At 38.8% G+C, this 20,332-nt stretch overlaps 1 protein-coding gene across 3 annotated transcripts in view; it reads right to left on the bottom strand.

Moving 5' to 3' along the window:
* The window catches only part of EPS8 (EGFR pathway substrate 8, signaling adaptor), a 122,640-nt gene that overhangs the window by 28,743 nt on the left and 73,565 nt on the right, over positions 1-20,332 (bottom strand). For all 3 annotated transcript variants that reach the window (XR_010068331.1, XM_063308900.1, XM_063308901.1), the window contains exons 4-13: positions 16,298-16,365; positions 15,900-16,061; positions 15,246-15,395; positions 11,043-11,125; positions 9,081-9,217; positions 7,803-7,876; positions 4,786-4,912; positions 3,769-3,857; positions 1,480-1,554; positions 561-709 (exon numbers count right to left, since the gene is read on the bottom strand). Coding sequence is in view for 2 of the 3 variants with exons in the window: in XM_063308900.1 (XP_063164970.1) it covers positions 561-709; positions 1,480-1,554; positions 3,769-3,857; positions 4,786-4,912; positions 7,803-7,876; positions 9,081-9,217; positions 11,043-11,125; positions 15,246-15,395; positions 15,900-16,061; positions 16,298-16,365 (1,114 nt within the window). In the remaining variant the exon portion in view is untranslated. The remainder of the gene's footprint in view (positions 1-560; positions 710-1,479; positions 1,555-3,768; positions 3,858-4,785; positions 4,913-7,802; positions 7,877-9,080; positions 9,218-11,042; positions 11,126-15,245; positions 15,396-15,899; positions 16,062-16,297; positions 16,366-20,332) is intronic.

Raw genomic sequence — 20,332 nt, 5'->3', positions numbered from 1 at the left:
TAGGTTTCTTCTTTTTTTCCTGTACAGAAAACCACTCCATACATTCTTGCCTATGTCCTTTGTAATCATCAGCGTCAAGAATGGATCTGTTTACAACACCCTCGATCATTTCAAAATTTATTAGTGGCTATAATTATACATGTACACATCTGTGCGGGTGTGTTTTAATGCAGGCTGAGAATCATGCAATTATGATCACTGATTTGTGTCACTCATCAGCCAGCCAGATTCGTTCTTTATTATGAAAGTTGTGAGCATCTGCTCAAAATGGTCATTGATTTATAGGATCAGTTAAGCAATAATGGCAAAGTATAAGGAGCCTCCTCATATTGAGGGGCCTTGCCAAGAGACCTCTGAATTCCTGCATCAGGAAAAAAAGAAAAAAGAAAAGAAAATTGAGACATTAATAACTGAATTAAGAAACCAAAGAAAATAAAATGATTTTCTTGGACTTACACTGTATGTGCACATTGGTGGGGAAAACAAAACGAAGTGGAAGATGTGCTCATTAAGTTTAACACAGTTCAGGTATGTGACATTCAACTTTATACAAATGTTACCTGGCCTTGGTCCATGCATTACCTAGAGATACCCAGAGTTGTCCTTCCTCACTTGTGACAATGCAGTGTAAGAACTCTATGGTGTCTTTTGTCAAAAGGGGGCTGAGCACTGTGCTAGCAAGCTCAGGACCTCCTGTTGCCTGTACCACCTACAAGAAGCAATAAATGCACACTGAGATAATGTGATCGCTTGTACAGAAGAGCTGGTAGTGGTATGCAGTGAGAATAAAGCAGGTAGCATGCCTTGTTCCTTGGCAGAGACAATTGGGGAAGTTTAACAACATGTTCCTATGGGGATGAACCATATTTCAGTGCAAAAGGACTGGCATCTCCATCCATATAAGATGGGCAAGTTCCTGGTATCTCCAGATAAAAGGGGCTCTTACTTGAAAGACAAGAGTACATGATACCAACCTAGATGGGCCTACAAACTGTCTCAGAACATGGCAGCTTCTTATCTTCCTTAATTCTTGGGTAGTTGCTAATGCTTCTCTTTCTTTCATACAAGTACAGCAGAATCCCTTATACAGTGAGATACCATTCAGAAAAAGCCTTCTGGTTTTCCTTTAAAAATGTATGTAAATGTGGTTTCAGTGCTTCAGGAGTTTTTGTTTTTGTGTATTTTAAAAAGGAACAAGATCCTTGGCCAGGCATACTCTGTAGCTTAAACATGCAGTTTGAACTTTGGAATCTAGTTCTAATTCCTTCTAGTTTGGCACTCTTGGGAAAATGGAGCCATTGGAGTTGGGTGGGTAAAGTTGTCTAAAATACCATTAAGGTTTTTAGAACAGATGATGCTTTTTATTTACATGACACACACCCTCTGCTTTCACCACTGCAAATTCGTAGTGGATTAGGTTTTGAAGCACTCAGAGAAATAAACCGAGTCCCTAGATATCAAATAATATTTCAGACTTACCATATTTAGGGGAGTAAACAGAAAGTGAATCAGTTCAGTTGCACTGGGATTCTGGATGTGTGACTTTAATTTAGCCTGTAAAAGGTAAAAATAGAGAGTATGGAAGAAACTCACAAGAACAAAGTTCAGCAATACAATTTTGTTTGAAATATCTCAAACTCAGTTCTTGCCATAACCTAGTTATTAATACAATATAATTGCACTTGCACAATTATAAGCCACCTAAAATCAAAAAAGTTTATACAACATTTATATGAATGTGTGTATAAATAAGTGATAGATAGCTATCAATCTAATCTACTCTACCCAATCAAACAATTTCTTAAACTAAATAAGGATTTATTTAAGCCATGGTTTTCTGAACAAACCAAAAGCAATCTTTTAAATGAGCAATGCAACCATGGTTTGTTCATTCCTGGTATTTTTTCTCCCTTTATTCTACCATTATCCCAGAAGGAAAAGGAGTGGATAAAAAGAAATTAATCATAAGCCACAAATAAGTAAGGCTTCTTGACTTAGATATGAGGAACTCCATGGCTTAAGTGAAGAAACATTCACAAACTAACAATAAATCATGGTGATAACTTATGATTTGGTGCTAAAAACAAACTAATGCTTCTTCTGTTGAGATGACTTTACATGTCAGGCCAACACCACTAAACCAATCCTATCACAACTTCATGTTACATGATAACTGGAACAATATCTCAAGTCTACCCAGTCCCTGAATCATAGCCTGCAGATTGTAGTCCATAACAGTCTATACCCTAACACTTTCTTACTTTTAAGATGCTCTCCTGTGCCTGACTGCCTGACCCATGTTTTTGTTTTTCCTTTTCCCCTCTTCGCAGAATTTCCCTCCTTGCAGAGGGGAGAGATTGCTTAAACAAGCTCTCTCTTCCTAAACTGCTTTTCTTTGAAGCACAGTGCTTCCTTAAAAGGTGCTAACTGCAGGCTAACAAGCTCAGCTCTGTAACCTTAATTAGTTAATTAGCACCCTTGGCCTGTTTGTGCTGCTATCTGAAATTGGCAATGCCCTAATCAGTTTCACCCTAAAGGCTTTTAAGGGCAGTGTTTCTCAGCCTTAGCAACTTTAAGGTGTGCGGACTTCATGTTTTAGGGTGAAACTCATTCCTTTCAATGTGTATTCCGCATTGAGTGCCTTCTTACTCTCTTGTAATCTCTTCCTCTCCAATGAGTGTAAATATAAATATTAATTTCCCCCTTCCTAGTTATCCAAGAACCAAGGTGAATATTCCAAAGGCAGGGGAGTGGGGGAAAAGTTTCCTCATGAGTCATGTTCTGGGGCCCTTCCCCACCATTTGGGCTCGCCCGACTATTTGGGGTCTATCCTTCTGATGCTGCTAAGCATGTTCAGGGGTGATTTCTTAATAAACCTTTTTCAAGATCTATTACCATCCTGGAGTCTCCCTTACCCTTAGTGTTCCCATTCTTTGGTATCCATCCTGCAAATTCTAAATTAAGCATCAACTCACAGATTAAAGGCAACAGATGCCTCAGACTACTCAATCATTTTGATGTATATTACTAAAATAGTCACCTTTCTAACCATTTCTATGCTCTAGAAACAGTCATAATTATAGTTTACAAACTATGATCAGCTTATCAAAAAAATGAGGATAGAATTATGGGAAATTTTCAGGAAAAGGAAGAACAGGATGAAAAGTAGGAATATATAAACATATTCTTGATACTATCTGAAGGCTGTCATTAGTGTCCTAGAAAGATCCTTGTACCAATCGAAGTAAATATTTGTAGCTCAGGGTTGAACTGTGGAGTCCTTGGTGCTTTCTGAGCCTTGTTGTTTTCTTGCAGACGTTTCATTGCCAGACTAGGCAACATCTTCAGTGCAAAAAGAGAGTGGGCCTTGCTCTCTGTTTACATACCATATAGCAAGGCCCACTCCCTTTTTGCACTGAAGATGTTGCCTAGTCTGGCAATGAAATGTCTGCAAGAAAACAACAAGGCTCAGAAAGCACCAAGGACTCAAAGATCCTTGTGTTTGTAGCTTGTTAAACTCCAGCAGAAAACATTACAGTCCTGGAAGTTGCCATATTCTAGTTGAGGGTGATAAAAACAACAACTTCAACATACTTCTAAAGAAAGTGAGCTATAATTCCACTGGTTGATCATTCCCTTAGTTCATTTCCCCTTTGTTCTAAAACAAACTATTCAGATTGTAACAACCAATTAAAAAAACAGACTATTGATATCAAGCTTCAACAAAAAGATGGAATTGCTTGGAGTAACCTGCTCATAGTCACTTACCAAAAGGTTGAAACCATGTTTAAATTTTTGCAAACAGTCCACAAATTCATCTGAAGCTGGAGGTTTTGCACGGAGAGTTAAGACACCCTCTGGCGAAAGATACAAAAGTGAAACCAAAACCACTTAGCCAAATATCTGAAGTAATATTTCCATCACTGGCAAAACAGGATTGGGTTCTACACTGAATGTGATGTAAAAGGGACTGTGTACCTTCAAGTATCATTTTGAATGCCCCCAATATACTGTAGAAGCATGGAGTCCTAGCTCAGTCCTTTGGCTAATGGGCAAAAGGGTTATCAGTAAGAAACTTTTAAAAGTTGGCTGCCCACTCTTCATATAAATTTATTCTCCTACAATTACCACACTGGCGGTCACACGTGCACGCACACACACAGACAGGTATATATTAGGAAAAAATCCCTAATGTATCAAGATGCAAACTGTTTTGTTTTGAAACATTTTGTCTGCAAAGTTCTGCAAATCCCACTTCAAGAATGGGAAACTCAAGCATGAAATGGGCTGTTTCAAGTGTTTTTGAAAATGTGGAGCTTGAAACAGATAATCTCTATTCCTGACTGAAAAACACTTCCAAAAATCTTGAAAGAGGCCATTTCACACTTGAAATGGGACGTTTCATAGAATTTCATGCTCCAAACTTGCACATCCTTAATTCAGACAAAAGAATTGATTGACTCGAGGCTACCTTAATGAAATTACAGGGTTTTTTTAAAATGTTGATTCATACTCAATTTCTTTGTTCTAATGAGTATGTATACAAATGAATGAAAGAACAGATCGGCTTCCTGTTCTTTTTAACTTTAGCCAAGCATTCAACATAATTCTGGCCCATAATCCAAAACATGACCGGAGTGTAACAAATAGATAATGACTGGATGGTAAAGGCTGTTGAACTCTACCTGATGCAACTACTTATTTATCTAAACAGAGGAACTCTTAACAGTTCAACAAATGAAATGTGATCAGAAAACTACTGAAAAAAATGGATCTATCCCTTACCACCTGGTCCTTTCTTCTTATTTTTCTTGCTTTTCTTCCGCTTTGAAAGCTCTTGAAAAGCTTCTGCTGCTTTTTGAAGCTTGGTGACAAAATATTCAATGTCATCCAAAATATGATTTAGGATTTGCTAAAGGAAATAAATAGTGGGCATAGTTTATAAATGTAAGGAACATGTAGTATTGTGAGTTAAATGTAGTATTGTTAGTTACGAAGAAGGAGAATCATTCAGGGAACCTGCCCATTCATCTACAGCAAGTGACACATTCTAAAATTAATAGGCTGATATTATCATATCACTTGGGTCTATATTTCCCCCTTTGTTCTAAAGCTAGCATCAATAAAAGCTCTTGCTAGATTAAGATTTGAGCATTATTATCTGAGTATGTTCTCTCCATACAAGATCTTGGTTTAACTTCATACTTTCCAGGGTGCTAGGGAGACCTTTTTTAGCCTTATCTTATAGCAAGCTATTATGAACTTATAAAACTATTTCTGCTCTAGTTAACAGTTGGCATTTTTTTTCCCACCAGGATATGAAATAAGAGGCTGGAGTCACTTAAAGTATTTTTAGCTCTCAGTACAAAGAACAAACAAGGGCCTTGTGTAGGTGAAGGTTCCAAGAAACATCCAGATACAGTTCTAAAGTTACTACTCAACCTCCCTTCTTTTTATTCTGTCCAGAATTAAGTTTCTATAGGATCCAAATATCTCAGCCTTATTCTATCAACTTCCTTTTTTGATTCATGACCCATAATGGTTAGAGAGGAACATGTAGTCCTCCAAATACTGTTGAACTATAACTTCCAGCAGTACAGCCAGTACAGCTGACACTGTTGGAGATGGTTTGGTGATCCCTAGATGGCCCCTGTTCCTTATCCCTGAGTCAGAGGATCCTGTTTGCCTGAGCAGGCTCATGTTCAACTCTCAGATCATCCAAGAAGCACGTAGTGGATTATCTTGAACATTGTTTCTTATAGCTAAGGAGGTTCATATGACAATAAAATGGAGGGGGAAGAAGAGGAGATGGAGGGGAAAATTCATTGTAATCCTAGTAAAATGATGAGATAACAACAATAACAGCAACAATCGTAATAATTCAGGAGGAAGGGTAACATAAAATAATAATGTAATAGATTACATGGTCACAGTGACTATGACAGTATGAATAATAATAATAATAATAATAATAATAATAATAATAATAATAATAATAAGGCATCAGGCTAGAAAGCGGGAGACCGTGAGTTCTAGTCCCACCTTAGGCACAAAGCCAGCTGGGTGATCTTGGGCCAGTCCCTCTCTCTCAGCCCTAAGAAGCAGGCAATGGCAAACTGCTTCTGAAATCCTGCCAAAAAAACTGCAGGGACTTGTCCAGGCAGTTGCCAGGAGTCAAAAACTGACTTGAAGGCACCCAAACAAAAAACAAACAAACAACCCCCCCCCCACAAACTGCAAACCACAACTAAATTGTACCATGCTACTATTTATGGTAGTGGGCTTTCAATGGTATTTGTTGTGGGATCTTTGAAAATTTATCATAAATAAGGCCAATTTTTTCCCCCCACCTGTACTGATCTTTCTCTGAAATACACATCTGCAAAAGGGAACTGTTGCAAATTATAGGCTGCATTCCCAGTTCATGTGGCAGCACTCTAAGTACACAAACATTCCCAGATCATCCTAAGAACACAAACAAGAACCTGCTCCCAGGATTATCAACAAGACACAAAAATCTTCCAGGGCAGATGCTGGGGGAGCTCCTTGTGATGAGCTGGTGTGAAAACAGCTCTGATATGAAAACCAGAGCCCAAGACAGAATTTGGCTATCTTGGTCTTAAAGAGGCTATGCAAGTATACCTTTTTTCTATATGCGCTAATATGAGAGTTTTTAGATTTTTTGTTGGTCTGGGTCTTCAGGACCACTTCCCCTTAAGTTGGGGAGTGGGGCTTATGTAGCTTTAGATGTTATATTAGCTACTTGTCCAGTAGGAGGCACTACTCTTCAGACGTAGGTATCGTCCATAGATGTTCTATATCCAGTCCTTTAATGGGAGTTGAGTTGCACTTATTGACTATATAGTGCATTCAGTGGTCATATAGTACCTTGTACAGGTCAGCAGTTAATATAGTATCATGGTCTTTCCAGTTCTAATATCCTGTGGAGCAACCCACACACATCCTCTACACATCCTTGTCAGGCTTACAATCCTCCACCTCACTCTCTACTAAAACCCTCCACGCAGCCACTCCTTAGTTCTAAGAGAGTGTCAGACAACCGCCCTGCAGTTGCTAAGCAACCAAATGATGTATTTCTCAGCTGACTCCCAGGGATGCTTCACACTTTATGCAGAAATTGTGGCAGGGGCAGATCGCCTAGTAAACATAAAGTATGAAGAGCAGACACACATCCTCAAACAAAATCAGGAATCGTGCAAATCAGGATTCTATGCTTTCCTTTTATACACTCCTGACTGCTGGAAAACTCAGTTTTAATCAAAGGTAACACAAATCACAACATTGCCTGCTGTTGGACATTTCTTGCAATCTGGGAAGAGATAGCTTGCCTCCCACTGCTGGCCAGACCTGTAACAAAATGGAAAGGGAGCATAAAAGCCTAAGGGGGCAATCAAAGGGCCAGTGGGAGATGCTGCAACTTGATTGAGAAGAAATAAAAGGCTCTTAATAGCTGAGATCCTCTAAAAGGCATGTTGCTCATTATGGAAGCGGGAGGGGAGCACCAGGACCAGTAAATAATGGGCAGAAGCCAGCATGAAGAAAAGGGAGGAAGTGGCAGGTGGTTATTTAAATTCCTCTCCATAACTAAAGTTTTGGGCAGCTCCTAGAGGGAATTCTGGAATAATGGGCTTAATAACCATTACATTTCTTCCTATTTCACAGCCCTGAAGTTTACTGCTGGGGAAAAAAATCAAGAGTGGAACTGAATGATAATATCTAATGCCACACCAGGTTTGAGGAACACCAAAAGCTCTCACACACAATCATCTTCTGCCACTTACAACATCTCGGTCAATCTTGGCTGCCATCATTTCAGTTGTTTCTTCATGCTCATGGAACTGCTTTGATTTCTCACCTAAAGAAAGACAGAGATGAGGAGAGGCTTTCCCAGGGGGGAGACACCGTGGCTGTGATTGCACAACCAGTTTTACCAAGTTTACTGAAAGATGTAGTGTCCATATCTGCAGAACATACTAAGATTGATTGATTTTTCTCTGAATGAAACAAGAGAGTTTGTACCATTCATCAGACAACAAATAATGCATGATTTGGAAGGTATTTTTCTTCATCAGTGTTGTGATTTGCAGCTTCTCCCAACAAAATAGGCCAGTGTGGGTTGGGTATCATGGAAATTCTAGTCCTTGAACATTTCAAGACCATTGCTTTGAGGAAGTCTGGTCTACCACATGCCACTTGTGAAACAAGGTCATGACTGTGGCTTAGGGTTTTGTGAGAACCTTGGTGGCTGGGTAAGCTTATCATTCAATGCACTGTGTGAATTGGAAAATATGTTAATTCAGCAATTAATGAAACAGTGTGCCTGAATCCAGCCTATGAAAGCTGAAACAAAATGTCAACGTTTAAATGTTTGGAAAATGCAACTGATTGCCTGGAACTGGAAAAAGAGAGCAGGGCCAAGCGAGCCACCCCAGAATGTATATCCCATATTCAGAGAATCATCATAGGAGAAGCCCTTGGCCCTATTATACATCCCAGGGAATCTCAGACATTGGAAGGATCTTGCATCATCTTGAGAATATAATAGCAACCTCTCTTGAACACAGAAATATGCACTTAGCTTGCTAAGGCTGCAAATCATATTGTCTTGCTAATATTCTTGCAAAGAAATCCACAAGAGTTTCTGTCTTTTAAACATGAATTGGAATTATGCTCCCAGTATTTTTGCAAGCAACCTAATTTATCTCTTTATGTCATCCAAATATGTTGCTTGGAAAGATGATTTTAGCTGCAGATCTTCTCTAGCCTTGATGCCTGAGAGGTGTTGAGATGGTGAAGCCTAGACAGGAACGTGGGATTTCTATGCCGTAACGCAGGGTTCCTCAACCTTGGCAACTCTAAGCTGTACGGACTTCAACTCCCAGCAGAACTGGCTGGGGAATTCTGGGAGTTGAAGTCCGCACAGCTTAGAGTTGCCAAGGTTGAGGAACCCTGCTGTAACGCATGTGCTCCACCAGAAGGGGCTAAGGTTTGGGCAGCATAGCTCCAAGCTTGGACCACTGTCCCTGGCATTATTAGGCTAAAGTTGTGGGAACACTCACAATCTCCTTGTTCAGCTGCCCACGCGGACCAAGCTGCCACCCGACTCCGGACATCCACCTGTGTAACGGTCCCTGGTGGGACAGGCGCTGGAGCTCTTGGAGGTGGAGGAATGGCACTCTCTGATCTGGAAATCATCCTAGATAGGAAAAAATATAATTCAAAACTGAAACGCTATGAAAACAAGATCTCTTCTTTCAGCTGTTTGTTAGCTGAGGGAGGAGGGGGCATTTATATGGCCATCACTCCCTTTTGGAAGCGGGATATAGCAACATTGGCCAATTGTCAGTCTGTCTATCTGCCCACCCACCAACTTTTTGGTGAAACTGATGGAGGTCACCAAAAAGTTGCTTCCACAGCAGAACCACCTTCTTTTTATAACAGAACTTTGTAGAAATACACAACCAGTTTAGTAAGATTTGATTAGGTGCCAAGAGTTGGTGTCAATTCTTTGTGACCCACATAGAAAGACCTTCTCTGGGATGAGCCCAACCAGTACAAGGAAATAAAAAGAAATCCAATAGAAGAGAATATATGTAGCTGAAGGTCGAACTGTGGAGTATTAAAAATAGTAAAGAGAACATCATCAGTGCTAGTGACATCATCATCAACTAGATAACATCATCAGTGCTAGTGAGTGTGGGGTTTGCTCCCACACTCACTAGCACTGATGATGTTACCTACTCAGGTAATGGAACGTCTGCAAGCAAACAACCAAACTCAGAGGGCACCAGAGACTCCATAAAAAGGAATGTTTACCTTTCTCTTTACTATTTTTAATACTGAACTCCCCCCACCCCTCTTAAGCTAGGGGTATTTGTTACTGAAGTTCAGATTTCAATAACATATGAGAAGAGTATCAGTCCACAAAATTTCACCAATGGAATTTGGGAAGAAATGTATTGGTTTTAAAGAGCTTGTGGCCGAAACAGAGAGAGTGTCCACATAGAATCTGAAAATGGCCCAAGGAAGGACAACTCTGAAAATGTGCTGGTTGATCAACACACATGGAAACTGTACCAGAATGTTGTTATGCAGTCTTATACATTACAAGAACTGTTCTGTTTCAAGGTATTTGGCTGACAACCATTTTCTCCTTTGCAATAGCACAAGCTGTATAGAAGTGGAGCAACACATTTCACAACCATCCTATACCACCTGGTTCGGTAGTTTTTGTTTTTTGTTTTGTTTTACTTTGGCAAAAAAAGGGGGGGAGGTATTTTATAACTTTGCAAACCTCCAGGTACTCCCAAGTGTGTTTCTTAATTCTAAATGGTTATTTTTGGATGTATTATAATATAATAAGAGCCATCACAAATCAGGCCAAATATCTGTTTGATTCAGCATCCTGTTTTTACTGTGACTAACCAGGCACCAGTAGAAAGCCCATACGCAATGCTTGAGGACCACATATTCTCCTTTTCAAGTTCCTAGCAAGCAGTATGATGGGCCTCCAGCTTCTGTTATTGGGGGTTTTACATACAGCAGGATTGTGTGGAGCTCTGAAGGGATGCCAGGCTTTGAAGAAACTTGGACCAAGCGCCACTCAAAGCTGCTTCAGCCCTGGCTGAAGTGCTCCCATGCTGAGTTGCTTCAGGAAATGCTAGGCAGTTCAGTGTGCCCAGCTACATGGCTTTGGTAAATGCTACGTGCAATCCCAAAGCTATGTGCAAACTTGGAAGCACTTCAGCCAATGCACTGGGGAGAGAGCTGAAGAGAGCCTTCTCCCACACTACTGATCCGAAATAATTTGAGGCCACCTGAATTGCTTTGTTGAGATAAATGGGCTGGTCTCTTTGCTTCATCAGAGTGAATCATGTTCCCTTCACAGCCCGAATCACATCATCAGAGTGAATCTATGTCACTTTCCACCTGCCAAATATATTGTCTGCATGACCAGTTTCTTAATGCACTCCCTATCTGAAATCATAGGAAAGACTTGCAAGTCAAGGGTCCAGCTTTACCTGAGTGTTTCAAGTCGCTGCTTCGGTTTCCCTCCTTTGCTGTCGCTGATTGCACTTTCAATATCTTCATGGATAAAGTTAGCCTGAGCAGAAGCAGAAGCAGTTAAATTGATGCACCACTGAACGCTTGAACAAGCTATCTACTGAATGCACTGAAGCTTTGGAAGCACAGTTGCCACCACATCCTATAGCAGCAAATTCCATAACTTTCCTTTTCCACTGTACTTTCTTCACCCATCCAGAAACAACTGCCAATCAACTTCATTAGGTGGCTTGGGAGTTAGAATGTTATGAGATGCAGCAAAAAACCTTTCCTTTCATATTTTAGACACCTATGTGATGGCTACCCTAAATCACTTTTTCTATCCATGTTGAATTATAGCCTAGAGTTAGTGGAATCATATGGATAGTAACAGAGCTCAATGACAGAGCACATAGCCTGCAGAAAAGTATGATTCCATTAAAAGGAACACATTCAAATGCTGAAAAAGATCTCTGGCTGAAACTTTGGGGAGCAAATCGGGGCAGACAGTAATAAGCTAAATGGATACATAATGTTACCTGTTAGGGCAAATTCTTATGCTAGCTAATTGGAAGGAATGTGGCTTGGGGTCTTAAAATATAGAAATATAAGCAAGCCTTACTGCATCTAGCCAACAGCCCTCTACCCCATTATTCTGTGTCAGATAGTGTCCAAGTTGATGTATTCACAATCAGGAGCATGACCATCCTCTTCCACTATTGTTCCTTAGAAGCTGATGTTTAAAGCATGCAGCCCATGTCTCCAGAACAAGTTCCACACTATATAAAAAATAGCAGCCTTGGATAGTTTGATGCTCTGTGAATTTACCCATGCCTGCTAGGAAGTTGCCTTGTTACTGAAATCAGGAGGAGATGCATTCTGAATATGCTCTGCTGCCTGATGGTCAGCAATCTAATATGTTGGAGAGGACCTTCTCCTGTCTGACTCTCAGGCTATGGAATGCTCTCCTGAAGGAGGTATCTTTCCCATTCTTCCAGGATTCAAGAAAATGGTCAACCCCCTTTTCATTTGCAAGTTTTTAAAACTGTTAATTACTCTGATTACATTTTAGGTATTGATCTATTTTGTTCATTTATATACTGCATGCATTGCTGTGACTTTATTGCTGGGTCTTACACTGTGTATTTGTTGTTGTTATTGAACGCCATCTTGAGTTCTTATAACAGCAAAAGATGTGGAATGAATTTAATCACCACCACCATAATCTAAATTGGTTGCCAAGACTATGTTTAGTGGTAGCAGAATCCAGAGGCTATCAATTCCTTGTATAAAGAAATCCTTTCTTTTGCTGGTCCTGAATCTCTCAGCATTTATTGGATGATTCCTAGTTCTAACACTGTGTCTGTGAAAGAGGCAGAATAACTTTATTTTCCATTCTCCCCCACCCCCAATGCATGATTTTATGTATTTCTATCATGTCTCCTCTTCCCATCTTTATTCTGCATTAAAGACCCCACTACTGAAAAGAAGCCACTACAACCCTAATTTGGGGCTAATAATTTTGGTTGTCCTTCTTTTTATACTGTTTTCACCACTATAAAATCCTTTGCGGAGTGTAGTCTCACCACAGATTTATATAAAAATGTTCAAAGTATTATTTTTGTATTAATATTCTAATGATTTCATGCATAGAATTTGCCTTGTTTACAGTTGTGGCACACTAGATTGATACCGTACCTTCACCAAGATTTCCATAATGACTCCAAGATCATTTTCTGATCAGTCATATTACTATGACTTATTATCTTTTACTTCCATATCAGAATGGACTTCTGGGAAAACTAATTGCTGACCAAGGCTTTAAGGAGTTCCCCCACAATCATCTGGCACAGTTCCACTTGCGTCTAAAGATCTAGTTATTTAATATTTGTGTTCCTTTATAGGGCTCAATTATAGCTCCACAGTCCAAATGCCACTCACTGCTCCAATTAATTTACACACTAAGTATCACAGGAGGATTATCATGCCCAGGAATCCATAATATTTATGGATGCTGGTTGGCAGGAAGCCAAATACCGTTCAGTGTTATTGGCCATCAGCAACAATGTAGGCATTTGTATTTCCAAGTAAATGCAGAATAATTGTTCTTTTTTAAAAATGAGACTTTGAATATTAAGCCTGTTTTAGGGGCCTAAATTATTACATTGTCAGCTAAGTCTTTATCATCTCAGCAAGTCACTCATGCTATAAAAGCCAAATCTAGATATCATTATATTCTGTCTGGAAAAGAAATCGGTCTCTGATTGCAGCGTCTTTATTTCCTCCTGTTGTTTTCATAAGCCTAATCATCCTTTTATTTATATGTCACTGAGCCATCCATTCTCAGAACAGCTTTCCTCAAAAAGCTCCTGAAGTGTCGCACGTCAAGCTGATTAAAGTAACGTTATGAAAATCCCACTAACTATACAAGAATGGGTCATAAATGTGGCTATCGGTTTCCTGCAAATGGAATTACAGTGAAAGGTTGGTAGCAATCATGGCCAAACTTCACACACTGAGGACACACCTGGCAGTCATTAAAACAGGACACTATAAAATGTCTATGTTTAGAGGTAGTAGGACAAATACTCATGGATGTCTTCAAGTATTATCTCCTAAAATATTGTAATTGACATATTCTTGGAGTCCACTTCCGTTGCCTTAGGAAAACAGATCCTGTTAAGTCAGTCACATGGATCAACTGGACATTTTTAGTGTTACTATCACTGGAGCAGTTCCAGCAGTTTTATTTTGCAATGAACAATATTGTGTGCTGTATGTAAAGATGAGGCAATATTAGGAGTTATAGCTCCTGGAGAAAGAAAGAACCATTAACGAAAATGCTTACTAGAACTTGGAGAATGAAGCTTTGTATTTCTGATCATTCAAATTTAATGAAGGTCAACAATTCCTGGTACATTTTTTGTATTCTATTATTCAGACTCATTAAATGTTGGTGAATGAGCTTATTTCCCACTTTTGAAAAGAAAAAGGCAATGGTAAGCCACTTCTGTATGGCTGCCAACAAACTTCATGGATATGTCTATGAAGTCATTCAGGAATTGTGCTCAACTTGAAGGAAGATTTGACTTTACTAGAAAGGAATACAGAAATTTGACTGGAGAGGGACCACCATTTAGTTGGTTATAAGAAAAACAAAGAATGTCTTATGACACCATAAAGAGAAATAAATGTACCCTTTGTCACACTACAGCAAGCATTATTTATCTTTAAGGTGCCATAAAATAAGGTTGCTGATATATTTAAAAATGAACCTTACAAAATCATGAAGATCTTTCAAGATGGAATTTAAATAATATGGGGGCTATATCTTTTATTCTCTTTTTCTAACTTTTGCCTCTCCTGTTTTCAGCAGTAACACATCAGGAATTTTACATGCTACTGATAAGAAAAGCAGAAGTTATACTTCAGAGTTAAAATACAGTTCATAAAGTATGCATTTTTGAGAGAGATCCAGTGGATTTCCATAGTAAAGCCCCCAAACCTTGGTAATTAAGAGCAAATGACTACAACTCACAATTTCTGGGCTAAAATGTTTTCTTCAAAGAATAGATATAACTCAAACTGTTCTCGGAAGGTGATATATATGGTGCCAGAAGAGAAAGTACCATTATATTTGGGATATAACCTTTCTTCTCTGCAATATGTTGGTTTAAACAGTACATCTCTAAATATTGACAAAAGATAGAAGCAGAGAGTTCTCCATTCTGAACATAAAAACTTTTGCAGCAATGTCTAACAATGAAATATATAGAAGGGGAAGGAGTGTGATGAACAATGTCTAGTATATCTGGAAGGAGAATCTTCAGATTTGGTGTGCTGAATAATCTTTGAGAGTCACACCCTGTTGCTTGTTAACGTATACTGTCATCTCTCTGGTCACTGGACAAAACAGACCTAAATGGATCTTGTTCTGACCCAGTAGTTTTTAGGTATGAATGGCATTAAGTCCGTTTTCCATAGTCCACCATCTTCCAAGTGCATTGGTAGTACAGATTCCAGAATTTCCTGCTGGTTAAGGATTTCAGATCCAACATGTCTGGAAGGTGACAGATTGAGGACAGCTGGTGTAGGCTATGGAGCAAAATAAATAAGCATGCAAACAAATAAAAAATAATATATTCTAGCTCCAGGTGTTCAACTGCTGTATTTCGCCCTACCTTGACTTCATCACACTGGAAAAGATGGAGGTCTGCTTTACTCTGCGATGGCTCTTTGCACACTAAAGCAAGGATGGAATCATAGTTGCATGAATTCATCACAGCTTGGCAATGCTGTATTGTGCTCAAGGGGAAGTTCTCAAGTTCATTCTGCAAGGAAAGTGGGGGAAGAAGCGGGAGGAGAGAGGGAGGTGAAAAATTCTTCAGTGTGGTTAAAGTCTTTACCTCACCATCACAATATATTGGTGCCCCAAAATATACTCTTACTCAAGATACACCAACAGTACAGAAGTTAGCAAAAGCAATATAAAATTAGGGCCAGAAGGATGGGTTCTCCTGATTTCTCCCCTACTATTTCTCATTCCAATTCGGGAACGAGAATTTGCTTTTGACATTTTTTCAAAGGAGAAGAAAAGGAGAATAAATATTCTCTCATGGCTGGAGAATTTCTCCTTCCCAGGCAAAAGCGACAGAAATTGTCCACAAATCTAATTTCTCTGCTCACAAATTGGTTGGATAATTTCATCAGATAATTTATGTTCAGCTCTAATCAAAACCCTGAAAATGTTTTCCATTTCCTCCCCACCTTTTGTAATATGGATTTCTTTTTCACCCAACTCTGAAAACACATCAACCCTATTAATGAGTCTTTACCTTGGATTCTAAGTCCACTAGACTGACAGCCTTGTCATCCACCTGAAGAACCATGTCTTGCGTCCAGACCTTGCCTTTGGCATCCAAAAGTTTCAGCTTCCTTATTCCATCATCAACTGTGATCATGGCTTCTTTCCGATCCAGAACAAAAGTGGTCAGGTGCTGATAGGAATTGGTTGGCGAAAGAGGAAAGAGGAGGAGGAGATGCGTGTTTACAAAAGGGTCAGGAAAGCAGATACTTATACTTTTGGAGAGATTCTTTTTGAAAAAGCAAAATAAGTTGTTTACAAAATAAAAAGGAGAGAACAGAAAACACAGACATTTCTATCTACAGTATGTATGTATCTGACATATATATATATATAAAAAAATAAGATAAAATAATAAAAAATTCTTACCTCCACATGGTATTGTGTTATCTCTGAAATGCTGCTGATACTGTCCCGTGCATAATTCTTCCTTTGCTCTGATTTTTATGAAGAATGGAAAAGGAAGATATTAAAATATTTAATTTACTTAAAAATATTGATGGGGTGAGGAGCTGTGCTGGCACCAGTTGCTTATCCCTGAATTGAGATAATAAATGACTCAACAGTCTTGTAATCTATTGTAGCTGGTTCAAAGTTAAATCTCAGACAATGGACTGATTCACCAGCACACCAAGCCACAAAGTGGTTACTTTGGTTTTGGCTTAGAATATTAAGTGAAATCAGCCATGATGACTTGTAAACATAGGTTTAGGGCTAAGCAACTTGGATGTACCCAAGAAATTGGGGCTTATTCAAAAAGCCATGATTAAGTAAGCCACAGCTTAGACAGGTGTGATAACTAGATCATTGTGGTCATCTACTGAACTTCCTGGCTAATGGTGGTGAACCAAATCTCTGGCTACACTCCACAGATTGTCTGCATATTTGGGTTCTCCAGGATGGGACTGTCCTTTGTGGAATGTAATCAGTTACATTCATGATGGGTTCTTCCACTTTTAAATCTTGCCACGCCATTACAATATTCACAAGAACAGCATTCTGAAGAGGGCAATGATAATTAAAACCTATCTGCTAAGTTTTTCACCAGATTGTCCAATAGCTTTCATATGGTTTCCAGGTGCTTGCCTATGAAGGCAGCTTATGATGATATCTGCTCTGCTTCAGCAGTGAAATCACATCATTTTCCTTCAGAGCAGTCCCTGGACTGCTTCAGGTACAGGAGCTCTAAACCGATTTAAAGGGCCGAGTCTGCAGATATTCTCTTGCCCCTTAATCAAAAGCCAACAGCTCTCCAAATTCAGAGATGGGCAACTCATCCCTCCCCAGATTCCTGGATTTGAATTCACCACTGCCTTTCCATAAGTAATGAAAATGGCACTCTTCACACACATACACATAACTTGAGAAGAAACACACCATCTGGGAAGGAAAAAACAAACAAAAGAGAAGCAAATTACACTGCAAGCCAATCACTATGGGATGCTTTTACTATTTATTTGAATTCACACTCCACACTCAACCCTGAACTTGAATTAACAAAGCACAATTGCTGGGTCTGCATAATATCCTGTGCCCAAATGAATATTTTATTGTAAACTGCCCAGCGTCCCTCTTTTGGGGGAGATGAGCAGTGGCTAAATTTAAATGAATGAATGAATGAATGAATGAATGAATGAATGAATGAATAAATAAATAAATAAATAAATAAATGTAAATCATATCACCGGTTAATGCAAATGCCTGATTCACTTGCCAATAGGGCTTCTCAGAACATGCCAAATCACAAACAATCATGCCTCATTTTAATTTAGTGTATTATGAGAAACCAGCCTGATCATTAGGTGCAAGATTGCAAATTCAAAAGATTAATGTAATCACATACATTCTTTCTCCCTACTTCAAAGCCCTTTTCTTCATTTCTGTTTCTTTTTTTTTAAATATAGAAAGTTATTAAGAAAAAACTAAAGAGAACTTTAAGCAAAAGACACTTAAATATAAAGCATATATTTTCTGTGTGTGTGTTTGTATGTGTGTGTATAAATGCTTCTGCATAAGCATTTCAATGAATAGTAGCAATATTCCATTAATCTAGGTCAATAAGTGATTCTTTCATAAATTGCTATAGCATCATTTCTGCAGACCTTAACCCTAACTAACCCTTACTCTGTATTTCTGATCCATTCATTCATTCAAGTTTCATCTTTTCATCACAGCACTCACAGCAATTAATAATAAAATCAGGTCAATAGTGGAGGGTAAGTTCAAGTAGACAAAAGACAGGGCTTTCCCAGATATTCTCAAATTAAATTTGCCATAATTGAAATGGAAAGCACTAAACAATAGTCCAAGAAACAATGAATGATGACAGTGGAACTGGTGTGCTTTAGTGTCCTCAATGTCCTAAATTCCACTCAAGCAGATTAGAAGGTGATGACAAGATCTCATCAACAATTCTGTTGACATATGAATTTTACCGCATCCAACATTTTTAGAACCTTCATTTTCCTCCTTTAATATAGATGAATAATATAACTGAAGTACTTCTTTCCAAGAAATAGGTACCATGATATATATATATATTTAAAATAGCCCAATGAAAATAATTTCCACCAAAAAATTGAATACAGCATTTAAAAGTCCATTACTAGAGGTGATTTAATAATTTTCTAAAAATGACTTTCTGCTAGGTGCAAGAGTTTCCTGGGGAGGAACACAGTGTCTGTAAGGCACCCATCAGTTAGTGACCGTGGGATATGTAAAGCAAGTTTTCTATTACCCTAGAGAGAATGTGAGTAGAAGAGGCAACAGAATTAAACTCGAGAGCATGTGTAAGGTAGACCTTCAGCCTTAACTGGCAGAGGCAATCCCATGTAAAAGGGCTTCAGATCTGATGGCACAAAAAACGTTCAGGTCAAGCCATGCTGGTTGTAATGAGAAGGTTTAGCCAGGCTCTAGCCAGCCAAGGACACTGCCACATTCAAAGCATTTATGACCACTGATAGATAAAATAGCATGACTTTTGTTTGAGGACTATAAATCAAATAAACATGCACTTTGTGATCACATTCTACCTGAATTCTACTCTATATTTTATTCTATCAGAAATAATTTTTAGAAAATTTTTCAGTTCAGTTCTTCAGGAGTGCTACGCTGCTATCTAATCTTGTCTTCAATTAGGCATTGAGCTACGGCCAGCATCAGCAATATGGCACCAATTCCAAATGCCAAATGATGCCCACAGGCCCTCCAAACTAAAATAGCAGATTTCAACTTTGAAGAAATAATTCAAGTCCCTGTGATTGCTAATACTCACATTTTCCAACCAACTTTGTGAGATTGCCACAATCTCATAATATTTTACGAGCTTCCTGTATTTCACTCTGGCCTTTTTGTGAGATCACACCATGGGGCTTGGCAGCAAAAAGGGCTGTTGATGCCTGTTCATTTATGTACTTCTTACGTAAATAAATATTCATAATATTTATCTTCTCCACTGAGGAGCCTTTTAACTGGAAAAAAAGGTTGCAGGATCCAGCTCTTGGGTTTTATTATACAGCAGTGCTTCTCAGACCTGGCAACTTTAAGATATGTGGATTTCAACTCTCCTCTCACACATATTTCTTTTGAAGGACAAACTTGCCCCATCAGAAAATTCCTCAATCACTTTGGAATCTAACTGTCCATAGTTAAACATTAGAAGTGTTTGATTGTGTCAAGATGTTGAAATATTTTCATTTGTGCAGCCTTTTTTTTCAAAAGGTCCACATTGAAAATGTGCATGCATACACGCACGTGTGCACATGCACACACATCTGCACAAACAGTGCAGCAAATCTTTTGTCATCTGCTACCTTTCTTGGTTTTTTGCTTGGATGATGATCTGAAGAAATAAAACCCATCTGCTCCTGAGAATTATTTTTTTTCAAAAAAAAGGAAAAGAAGCAATATTTAGATCAATCCTATACCCAGTGATTATTTCCATTTGGGAAGATGCCAGGACAATAGTGTTGACATATAGATTTGCCGTGAAAAATTGGCTGTCACACAACACTAAAGAACAAAGAAAAGAGAAGAAGTAAAGGAAAGAAAGCAGAGCTTTATTAAATGCAACACAGGCTTTTAATAAGGATCAGTTTGCAGAGCAGACAGAAATCAACCTGGGTTTGCCAAAAACTGTGCAGTCAACAAAAGCTGGGGCCCCATGACTGATTTTACTTCTCCTGCCTTTCACCATTCACTACCTTTTATTCTTTATCTGCCCTTTGCAAAATGTTGCTCAGTCTAAAAGGGAACAGCATCCTGCTTACACATACATAATATCATTAGTGGTGTTGATCTTGAAGAGCAGATCCAACCCATCCTACACCTAGAAAATCTTTGTCTTCCTTAGCACGCTGCAGCTGTCCCTATTGATAGCTGCCTGCAATACACTTGTCCATCTAC

This window comes from Candoia aspera, chromosome 7 (assembly GCF_035149785.1).
Source record: "Candoia aspera isolate rCanAsp1 chromosome 7, rCanAsp1.hap2, whole genome shotgun sequence".
NCBI classification, from domain to species: domain Eukaryota; kingdom Metazoa; phylum Chordata; class Lepidosauria; order Squamata; family Boidae; genus Candoia; species Candoia aspera.
Note: the sequence above shows the minus strand (reverse complement) of the source record. Positions and strands in the feature narration are given on the sequence as shown.